The sequence below is a fragment of the Anoplopoma fimbria genome, chromosome 13 (genome assembly GCF_027596085.1).
Source record: "Anoplopoma fimbria isolate UVic2021 breed Golden Eagle Sablefish chromosome 13, Afim_UVic_2022, whole genome shotgun sequence".
Classification (NCBI taxonomy): Eukaryota; Metazoa; Chordata; class Actinopteri; order Perciformes; family Anoplopomatidae; genus Anoplopoma; species Anoplopoma fimbria.
In genome coordinates, this window is record NC_072461.1 from 3,495,870 (window position 1) to 3,507,700 (window position 11,831).

At 39.2% G+C, this 11,831-nt stretch overlaps 1 protein-coding gene across 1 annotated transcript; it reads right to left on the reverse strand.

Moving 5' to 3' along the window:
• Window positions 1-1,222: 1,222 nt before the first annotated feature.
• slc2a11b (solute carrier family 2 member 11b) lies at window positions 1,223-7,301 on the reverse strand. Its single transcript, XM_054611759.1, has 12 exons — window positions 7,233-7,301; window positions 7,013-7,111; window positions 4,411-4,571; window positions 4,187-4,311; window positions 3,925-4,054; window positions 3,660-3,808; window positions 3,101-3,288; window positions 2,831-2,941; window positions 1,968-2,069; window positions 1,766-1,841; window positions 1,536-1,663; window positions 1,223-1,417 (listed from the first exon to the last, which is right to left on the reverse strand). The coding sequence occupies exons 1-12, from the start codon at window positions 7,299-7,301 to the stop codon at window positions 1,223-1,225; spliced, it is 1,533 nt and encodes a 510-aa protein (XP_054467734.1).
• Window positions 7,302-11,831: the final 4,530 nt, after the last annotated feature.

An 11,831-nucleotide genomic window follows, 5' to 3' on the forward strand; every position in this document is an offset into this window, starting at 1 on the left:
TATGGTCTATGCTCCTGACTGAGACAACAACAACTTGCTGCAACTTGTGGTTTAACTTGTTGGTTTAAACCTGGAATGTGTAACTTTCTGCCGTCATTCATGTCACAGAAGGACATAAATATAAGACTAAAATGGCTAAATGACTAAAAAATTATTTTTCAGATTAATGTACAACTCAACATTATTCTTTCCAGTTTATTTTGATCATCACAAAGCACAACTTTCTTTAAGTAGGGATTTTCTTCTAACAGCCAAAGAAAGTAATTTCAGCAAAAGAAAGAAATCTATTCTGAATCAACTTTCCTCATGGCTACCATGCTTAATTTCAATCCTTTTATTAGAGCTGGGAATTGCAGCCAAACTCTCAAGAAAGGTAGGATTACTTTAATTGAGTAGCACTCTTTGTTGTGTTTCCTTTTGAAACAAGCGGAAATGACAGAGCAGCCTACATTTAAGCTGTTGTAGTAAAATTAAGAGGATATTACAGGTAAATTTGTGTCAATCCTCTTTAACTTTTTAATTGGAGGAATTGGTTCCCACATACTGAAATGGTTACTGTTGGGATGTCACATGAGCTCTTTTGTAGTAACTATGTAAAATGAAAACAAGTAAAGTCTATTCTCCAATAATTACCAAAGTTATTTTCCGCCTCTGTAAATACCTACTTTAGACACCCTTCAATGAACCCTTTGTTCTCCAGGTCACATGCCACACTGAAGTCATACAAATGAAATATCAGACAGCCTAAATGGAACAAAAGTTTATTTTTTAGATTGTTCACACTAATAGAAAAAGATAAAAAAGCTCTTGCCAATGGATATTTATTGAAAAATCTCAATAGAGCACTTTTCATGAAAGTTATACAAAGCGATAGTTATCATACCAAATATTACATATAATGATAACTTCAATTTATATTGGGAAGTAAACTAAAGACATAAAATCATGACTACTCAGTACATCCATGAAGTAAGGTACCATAACTTAAAGTATCAACATCATTTTTTATAGTGATATACTGTGTTGTGTGTGTGTGTGTGTGTGTGTGTGTGTGTGTGTGTGTGTGTGTGTGTGTGTGTGTGTGTGTGTGTGTGTGTGTGTGTGTGTGTGTGTGTGTGTGTGTACTATAAATCCTCATGGCAGTTACTCATCTTTGTGACATTAATAATGTTAGACGTAATAAAAGCATTAATTGTTTGGCCCCTGAGTCATGGGTAATATTTTATGTCGTAGTTAATAACAGCGTCGACCTTGCTCTGTCACCATTGTGGGCCTTTCTGTGCCTGGACCACTTGAACTCATCCTGGATTTCGACGAAGGTTTTGTTCTTGGTTTCAGGAATGACAAGGTAAATGTATATCGCCATTAGGGAGCAGACGGCCAAGAACACCAGGAAACAGTACTGCTGCAGCCCGATCTGTGCAAGTAAAAACAGAATATATCAAGAGTGAGTCTAACTCTCTCAAACATCCAAGCTTTTAAGTTTTGTTTCCTAATTTGAAATGATAAAAAGTTATACTCTTTTGGATACCAACCACAATAAAAGGGAAGACCAGGCCGATGAAGAAGAAGCTCAACCAGTTCAATGATCCAGCGATCATGTAAGCTGCTGGACGTGCGGTTTGTGTGAAAAGCTCAGTAGTCAAAATGTTAGTCACACCACCTTCACAGAAGAAGAAACAACACAAGAAATCTCTGTTAGTTATAACCGTTGAGCAACAGCAGCTGCTAAAGAATAACTTCAATGGGGTAAAAAGTTTGTTACCTGGTCCTAATCCAAAACTCAGGATAAAAGCAAATAAACACACCATGCTCAAGTATGGTACTATTGGACTAGCATCCTTAGAGAAAGACAATATCACAAAAAGACTGTTAGAACAAAGCCAAAGTCAAATGCAAGATATTGTATAATACAATAGTTTTAATATCTTTTTATTTTTACAGTGTCTGGTCTTGAGGTTAATTACTTGAAAAGAGAGCGTCAGCGTGAATAAAATGCAGCAGATACTCATCAGTGTGTATCCTCCCGTGATGAGCACTTTCCTCCCCAGACGGTCAATGAGCAGACTCTGTGAGATACACAGCACATCATGAGACCAAAAAACTTCTGCAGGCAAACACTCTTTAAACTTTACTCTGACCTTTCATGGTATATTGTCAGTTCTGTCAAATCCTGCTCCACAAAAAGTTTATGCTTCACCATCTTAAGACTTTTTACTTTACAACATGTTTTATGTCACATGTTCTTGTGCTGTATTTTTTTATAAGACAATTCTTTCACTTTGGTGTATGACTCTATTTCAAATGTGTTTTTACTTTTCAAACTTTTGTCCGATGCTTGACAGTATTTTTTAGAAAGGTACTGACTGTTTTCTCCTTTCTGTTGTGCACCTATCATTATTTAACTTTTTGAAGCGTGTATTTTGCCTTTTCTGTCAGAAAGATTTGGTAGTAATAGTAATAGTAGTAGTAGTAAAGCAACAAAGTATATGCTGGGGGGTTATGGTGGATGAATGTGTCAAACTCACAGACTTTCACTCAGGCGACTGGGGGGTCCCTTTGAGAAGCTTATTTTTTCATTAAGTTGACAGTTTGGTTCATTTTAGGCAACAAAACTACTTTGTTGGGTTTAACAAAAATATACACAGCCTACAGTAGGCTGCGTATACATGTATAGCTTTTAATGTTTTTACAGGTTGTGTACAAATATCATTGTTGTCTTCTGAAAGCTAGGCACTAATAGCATCTGCATAATATTTTTGATGTAACATCTTAATATCATTGTAAGAAATGAATGCACACAAAAATAAAATGTTAAAGTTATACTTACACACGTCAAAGCTGTGATGCATTCACAGGCACCAGTGCCAACGGTCACATATGGTATTTTATCAGCAGGAATACCAGATTGTCTGAACAAGTAATCTGCGTAGAAGTAAATCTACAGGAAATACAGACAAAAAACATATTACAAATAAATAAACTGAGCTTTTGACAAATACTACAATACAGTGCTGTTACTGAGAACTAGATTAAACTTTTTGAGAGACAGCAGGACATGGGATATTGGAAGACAACAGGTACACCATCATGTACTCACAGCATTGATGCCGTTCAGCTGTTGTGCAGCGTTGAGCAGCAAGATGGTGAGAAGCTGCCAGCGGACACTACGATCAGTGAAGAGCTCCCAGGGTTTCTTGGCTTGGAAATCAACTAAATTATTCCTCTCCTTCTCAATATCCTCCCATTCGCCATCACAGCCAGATGTACCGTGCAGTTGCTTCAGGGCTGCCGACAGGAAAACACATGACCAGCGTGGTGATTGTAGTTTTCTCCACATGCACCATTCTTCTCAACTGATCAGGACACACTACAGGGTATGTTTTTTTTGAGAATCTGTTCAAAAGGTTTCATGGGTCATTTATTCAATCATCATTCATTTCATTTCATCTCATCATTGTTGCGTTACCAGAATGTTGTCACATGCTTGAACTCACAGCTATGAGGACTCGCTGTCTCTAGTGATTCGACACAAAGGGAGTCCTCAACCTTTTAAACCACGGTGTCATGTGCACTACATCAATCTTTGCAGGCAAAAGATAAAATCACACAGATTTTGAAAATGAAATAAATGTTCAGCAGCTGCAGTGTATATTTACCTTTCTTACATCCCTCATTATCTCCTTTGTCGATGAGCAGGTAGCGCGGGCTCTCTGGGAACCAGGGCAGGATGAGAAGCTGTAGGAAGGCTGGGATACATGTGGTGGAGAGCAGGATGGGCCAGTACTCTTCTTTGCCCAGGAGTTCTCTGTAAAACCACACAGATATGTTTGAACAAAATCACTTAATAGCAATTAAATCATGCAAACACAGATTCTGTGGATTTTTGTGTGTGAAAATCAAATATACCCAGCATTTACTTACTTCAGGCCCATCACTTGTCCAGTCAAGATCCCCCCTGTAATGAAAATAGATGTTCCCATTCCCATGGTACCACGAAGTGCAGTCGGAGCTATTTCCCCCAAATACAGAGGTTGAACACAAAGACCTATGCCTGTAAAAATAAAAAGGCCACATTTTAGCTTTTTGACAAGCAACGTTCAAATCAAATATTTATATATTATTTCATATATTATACAAAAATGTGTTTCACTGTGATGTTTAAATGTATTTCTGTATTATTTACCTGCATTCATTCCAGTGAGAAGACGTCCAATGATGAGTAATTCAAATAATCCTGTAGGGTAACTCAGACCCATCAGCAGAGCAGCCGTTAATGCAAATATATTATTGGCCAACAGCGTCCCTTTCCTGGAAAAGCAACCCTACATTATAGATTTATAACTGAAATAGAAAATTGAAAATATGATAATTTTGCCAGAATATGCCATTCAATGTTCTTATCCATACCTCCCCAGCTTCACAGACAACGTACTACCGATTGTCACTCCTACAAGTCCTCCTAAGGTGAATATGGACACAATAGTGGACCAGAGCAGGGTGAGAGCATCAGCTGATATGTTCATTTGGTAACGCTCCCTCCAGGTTTGGTTGATGAAATTCTGCACATGCTAGAGATAAAAGAAAAACACAATATGCACATTTCTCAGGTGAAATGAAAAGGACTCATCCCTGATTAAAAAGATTGTTATGGGTGAATATTTGGTTCTGATTGGCTGCAGGTAGGCCAATAATTTGTGATAATGGACAACTACCAAGCAGTTCCAGTGAAACTGTCTGTTCACCGGTCCTCATTAATGTGTTGGCTACCAAAAAATTCAGAAACCTTATTTACAACACTGAGGGGCAAATTCACAAAAGGATTGCCCAGCTTTTAACCTTCATCCTACCAACTAGGGTCCCTTCAGACACAGGTGTCACATCTCACAGGTGTTTTAGTCTATCGTTCCAATTTTTATTAATTCTTTGTCAATCAATATGTTCATACGTCATGTCATTGTTTTCAGTGTCAGTTTTAATTAGTGCTTTTAAAACAAAACCAATGTATTGGGGTTAAAAATCAAAAGCACCCAATTGCAGCCATCCATCCATCCATCCATCTCCTTCCGCTTATCCGGGGCCGGGTCGCGGGGGCAGAGTTGGTCCGCTGTTCCACGTCCAGGACGGAATCCGCATTGCTCCTCCTGAATCCGAGGTTCGACAATCGGACGGAGCCTCCTTTCCAGCACCCTGGAGTAAACTTTCCCGGGGAGGCTGAGCAGTGTGATACCCCTATAATTGGAGCACGTTCCCAGTTCACCCTCACTACACGTTTGGGTTTACCGGGTCTGTCCGGCAGCCTCCCCCGCCACCTGATCCAACTCACCACCAGGTGGTGATCAGTTGACAGCTCTGCTCCTCTCTTCACCCGAGTGTCCAAGACATACGGCCGCAGGTCTGATGACACAACTACAAAGTCGATCATAGACCTTTGGCCTAGGGTGTTCTGGTACCAAGTACACTTATGAACCTCCCTATGCTCAAACATGGTGTTTGTTATGGACAGTCCATGACTAGCACAGAAGTCCAACAACAAAGCACCACTCGGGTTCAGATCGGGCAGGCCGTTCCTCCCAATCACACCCCTCCAGGTTTCTCCATCGTTACCCACGTGAGCGTTGAAGTCTCCCAGAAGAACTATGGAGTCCCCAGTCGGCGCCCTTTCCAGAACACCACCCAAGGACTCCAAGAAGGCCGCGTACTCTGAACTGCCGTTTGGTGCATAGGCACAAACAACAATCAGAGACTTTCCTCCTGCGATTCCCAGTCGCAGAGAGGCAACCCTCTCGTTCTCCGGGGAGAACTCCAGAACAGCGGTGCTCAGCCGGGGGTTTGTGAGTATCCCCACACCCGCCAGGCGCCTCTCACCCTGGGCAACTCCGGAAAAGGAAAAAGTCCAGCCCCTCTCCAGGAGTTTGGTTCCAGAACCGGTGCTATGCGTGGAGGTGAGCCCAACTATATCTAGTTGGTAGCGTTCCACCTCCCGCACCAGCTCCGGTTCCTTCCCCGCCAGAGAGGTGACATTCCACGTCCCTAGAGCTAGTCTGTGATGCCGGGGGTCAGCACGCCCAGGTTTCCGCCCCAGCCTGCCGCCCAGCTCACATTGCACCCGACCCCAATGCCTATCTCTGCGGGTGGTGGGCCCACAGGGTGGCGGCACGATGTAGCTTTTTCGGGCTGGGCCCGGCCAGGCCCCATGTGCCAAGGCCCGGCCACCAGACGCTCGCCGGCAAGCTCCCCTACCAGGTCTGGCTCCAGGAGGGTGCCCCGGTTTCCCTATTCCGGGCGAGGTGCCACTCTGGCTTTTACTGAAGTGCACTGGTTTTAAGTTGTGATTTGGCTGGAAACTGGCAATCTGTTCTAGCAACAAACACATTCAAGCACCGGAGCAGGATACAACAGGATACAACTTATCAGTGGAACACAGCCTGGTCTCATTCCACAGTCATCAAATACCGAAGTTTTGTCATGTGTGAAAGAGGCATATCAAGAGTGCTCCCATAAGAATATAATTTGATTAACAATCGACTGTTACCTGTATGCATTTACCATATTTATTTATGTTTTAGCCTGCTATTAGTAGACTATTAATGCATTAAAAGTTTCCATGGCATAAAATAATTTTGATGGTAATGACTGTTCCAGGTATTAGCAAACCTTTGAGTGTTACCTGGAAAACAGAGTTATTGCTATTAAAAAGATTTACATTTTGTTTTCAACATGCATGAAATTATAAATTTAAGGTCTTAATTATTTTTCTTTTCCGAGTTACCATGGTATAAGCGGGATAATGCCCTATGAGGTGTCCATTATTAGGTATAAATGGACTTAGCCGGGCTTCACTGTCATCTATTAATTATTGATAATGGAAATCTTGTATATTTACTATATAGGTGTGTGGCTCTGTAAGCCTTTTGTATATTAGTGTTTGTCATTTGATGATGGAAAACTGACTGCAATATATATATTTTTTTACCAGTAGTAAACAAAACACAGACATTAGGGTTCTTACCATTGTGGGAGCATTAATGACAGATATATTATATCCATACTGAAAGGTCCCCCCTATACACGCAGCACAGGCAGCCAGCAGGAGTGATTTGTTGGGAAACTGCAATAAAACAGATACAAAACAAGTATTTACATGTATTCATGAAAATAAATCTGCACCCCATCGCTTCTACTGATACAATTTGTTATCTTAAACTCTTATTTTATTATAATCCACATACCTTTGGTCGCTTATCTTTGGTTTCTTTAATAAGCAGAGGTTGATATTCCTCCGCAAATTCTGTTGGCATTTTGTTGCTGATGTTTTGCTCAAAGTCAAATATTGTCTTTCGTTTGTTTGCGCGCAGAGAAGCCTACCCTTCAAGTAAAGAGTTTGCTCTCAACAGGAGACTTAAATCCTGGTGGGAGGATGATTTTATCCCTCATCCTGAGGGAGATACAAGTGATCTGTTGTCATAATGTGCCGCGAAGTGAAGATAATCGCCTTCATTATTCCGTGTTTATCAATATTTCACGGCATTACACTGTAGCTGCATCAAAATGGGAGATTCAATTTGCTTTAATAATTCTCCAAAAGAGAGAAGTACATCTATCTGAGCGAGGAGAATCTGTTGCGCGAAACTGAAATCGGATGAACGCTTTTAAATGTAGGTTCATTCTGTGGAGATCACAGCATTAGAGGTTTCATAGCAGCCTAAGAGGAGGCCAGAGACATATAAAGACTATTCCTGACTATAGACTATATGGTAACTCTATAAATAACTTTTTTATTATTATTATGAACTTTAATGATAAATCTTAAATGTCATGATAGTGTAACATAGGCCTATAAGATGTTAGATACAGATGTAACATGGCTTATGGTGGTAACAAAATGTGCCTGATCGAGCAGTAAACATGATGTGTTGACTCCAATTATGTTTCAAACATTAGAAGAGCAGGCAGTGAAGTAATGTGAATAGCATTATCTATCCATTGTTCCTTATCCATTTACCTTTTTTTAACTGAGCAGTCAGACAGTCGTCTGAATGCCCTGATTAATAGGTCAAGCGGTCAAAGGTCATTAAATGCACCATGATATTCTACATGTTTGTTATTATTGTCTGCTTTATCTTTCTCATCATGAAGACTCCTCTGATGGACCTGCTGGGAATATTAGCATACATTTAAAAAAATCTAATTATTAACTGCTTATTAACATGAATAACTGAAGACATGAATACTTTGAATGTGACAAACCAATAAGCATTAACTAATATTGAAACATGCATTATTTCCAAATACAAAGGATCTGATCTGTAAGCAAAGGGATTTCTAATGAATTGATTTTTATTAACCATTCATAAAGCTTTATAACTTATAATCCCTTTATAAAGAGTGTCTAATAAAGAAATGAATAGACTACATTTGATTCTTCTTTCCTCTATCTTGGGCAACGACTACATTTACATCCAACAAGTATAATAATAAAAATAAATTAAGATAAGATAAGATAAGATAATCCTTTATTAGTCCCGCAGCGGGGAAATTTGAAGAAATAAAAAATAGACCTTGTATTAACATGATGACTTTGGATTTCTGGATGGAAAACATATTCATTGGCTACAGGTCAAAACAAAGCACACATTTCCATCGCAGCCTTCTAAGTTGTTAAAGGGTTTTTCAAGGATACATTCAAACTCACCTCTTTCTTTGGTTGCGCAGACTCCTCATTGAAGTTCATTTTGGAAGCTGCTGTACAATAATGTTTGAACGGACCATTTATAATGGATGTTCCACTTCAGTCGAAGCACTAACATAAATGGAGCCTTTTGTAAGGTGCGGCATATGATCTCAGCCGCAGGGGGGAGACTCATTAAGGGGTCAAAGCACATTCCTGCCTGGTGCTGAGGCTAAAGAAGGAACTGCCGACCCAACTATAGAACTAATATTCCCCTTGTTGTTGCCTAAATTAATTGAACGGAACACCTAATTTTAATCAATTCCTACAAACAGTCATGATTCCAATGTTCTTCATTCATGTGCCAGAAAAGATAACGATCAGCAGAGCATTGAAGACTACTAAAGTATACCAAGATTTATACAACTGTCTGGAAATAGTATTTTCAGTATAGCAAAACATATTTTAATATTTCAAAATGACTGTTATTATCATATTTAAAAATGTATGTATGGACAGATAAATATGGCCAGCTTAAAGTGCTTTTATCCCAAGTTTATTGTAAAGTCAGTAAAACATAAAAGAGTAAATCACAGTTGATTTCTCTATGAATCAATGGTGATTAACGTCTCTACAAAAAGGGTCAGAGCAGACTATCTGCTGAGGAGATTGAGGTCCTTTGGAATGCAGGGAGCACTCCTGAGTACCTTTTTCAACTCTGTGGTGGCATCAGCCATCTTTTATGGAGTGGTTTGCTGGGGCAGCAGCATCTCGACACCTGACAGGAAGAGACTGAACAAACTTGTCAGGAAGGCCAGCAGTGTGCTGGGGTGTCCACTGGATACGGTGACAGGGGTGGGAGACAGGAGAATGATGGCTAAACCCCATGCAGGACACCCTGGCAGCACTGTACAGCTCCTTCAGCCAGTTGTTTACTATGTCTCTTGTTTGCACTATCCTCTCTGCTGCTGTAATCCTGCAAATGTCCCCGCTGTGGGACTAATAGAGGATTATCTTATTTTATCTTATCTTATTTTATGAAAGATTAATGCACTTTTCTGTTTAAGGTCTACTGTGCAATCACATCAATGGTTGTCACATGGGTTGATTAACTTAAGGTCTATAACAGAACAATTCATTTCTAAACTCAAATACAAGTCAACATCAGTTTCTCTTTATTGCTGCCAATATCAGCCCACAGTCACTCTGAGCAGCATGCTGTTCTGTACGTAATACCCAAAAAGTTTACAGGCCAAAAACTTTTAATCCTGCAAGAGCCTCTGAGAATTTGGTCACGCTAGATCTGGCCTTTCAAACCTTAAAGTGAAAAATCCACCCTAAATTAAAATTGAAACATTTCCTACTACTACTACTGTTATTCCTCTAAAAATGTACAATTGAGTTGTGTGAGCTGCAGATAGGGTGTGGTGATTATGTCATCCTCAGACTGATCCTGGAGCTGTGCCACGGACAGCTGATAAAAGAAGCACTCACATGACAAACACTGTAGCAGCTCTAGGAACACCGTGTGACTAACAGCTAGAAGCCCTCCTTTCAATAAAACCTAATTTGTGCGTAATATAAAACCCCAAAAAGGTTTGAGCTACTAGACTGTATGTGTTATTACATTACTTAATCTCTGCATTTCTTCTTCTGGTTGATTTTAGTTTTAGAAAGGAAGCAAGAGGATACATGTTTGTCTGTTTAAAATGTAATGCTTATATGTTTTATAAATATTGTTTTATTACTGCAACGTTCTTTTTGGTGTCTTTTATGTCCATGTTGGCTGGTCACTTGTATGTTCACAACACAAAAAAACAACAAAAACAACTTTCCAAATAATTTAGGCTGTAAATAACAATATAAATTTTGGTTTTGGGTGGATTTTCTCTTTAAACTAGCCATTACTTAATTCAATCCTTTATTTGTTCCTGACCTAATATGACCTTAAAACCGCCGCCTCTGCTTCCCTCCTCCGCATTCCAAATATGATAACTTCTGTTCATTGGCTGCAAAAAACAACAGCAACATGTAGCGAATGTTATGCCAAAAAAGGCTGTACTTTTGAAAAATACAACTCGATTACTGCTAAAGCTTCATAGTTTAATGAGAACCTATATTTGAAACACTATTTAGCCCCAATGAACACAAATATAGAGCTAAAATACCAGTACCTTCAGTACCACAACTGCAGATGATATGAGACAGGCTGTTCTCGGGCTCTGAAGTCCGAGTACGCACAAACACAGACACAAGTCAAAGGTTTAAAGATAAAATATCTTGTAGCCTCAAGCATCTTTTCCGTACAGCTGACATGAGCATGACGTTTGTTTCTGATCATTATCTTTTCTCAGCGTTTATTAGTGTTTAACTTGGTTATTGAAAAGGAGTTCAAATCTAATGTAAAAAACACTACATAGTTCAACAAAGCTTTTTCTTGTTCACTCATAATCAGCATTGTTTTTGTGTTTAGTCTCTCTATTTTCTGTTATTTAAAAGTTTGAGTGCTTGTGGGCAGAAAATCCAAGGGAACATTGGTTTGAGTGGGAAGAGAGAAAATCAGTAAATAAAAAATAAATAAAATAAAAACACCATCTCACCCAATGTGAAACTAATCACTGGAGTGAAAGAGAAAGAAAGAAGTCAGAGAACATTATTTCTAGGCAACTGAAACTTAATTTGCATTGTTAGCTAACTAGCTAACTCACTAACCAGTGATATAATGTTTAATGCTCACACTCACAGTTTAGGAAAGCACATTGCTACTGACAGATTTTTGACAACTTTGTACGGCTCATTTTCTGCAAGGAACCTGTAAAAGAAGGAAGTGTCATTAAATCATCCTGACTGCTTTCTAACATTGGTTTTGCAACAAAGTGCAAATACTTACTTAGGTCATGACTATAAAAATAAAAAGTAACCGGTGTAAACGGTACTAAGGCCCAGATTTACAGATTTGCAAATGTGGCTATTAGAGCCACCACCTGACAACAATAGAAAACATTATTAAGAGAGCTGGCTAAAGTTAGCCCTCATTAATATGACTAAATATCATTAACAGTTTTATAGTTGGAGTCATTAATAACAAAGATGCTCTATTCCAATCAACTGCATGTGGAATTAATTACCCTGCCTCCTTTTATAGGATCCCTGGGTTACT

Excerpts from the sequence above, each read along its gene's own strand:
- slc2a11b (XM_054611759.1), bottom strand. The coding sequence starts at position 7,301 with ATGCCAACAGAATTTGCGGAGGAATATCAACCTCTGCTTATTAAAGAA. Across the intron at positions 1,664-1,765 it reads GAGTTTTGGATTAGGACCAG|GTGGTGTGACTAACATTTTG; the intron begins GTAACAAACTTT and ends TCTTCTGTGAAG. Across the intron at positions 1,418-1,535 it reads TGGTCTTCCCTTTTATTGTG|ATCGGGCTGCAGCAGTACTG; the intron begins GTTGGTATCCAA and ends TTACTTGCACAG.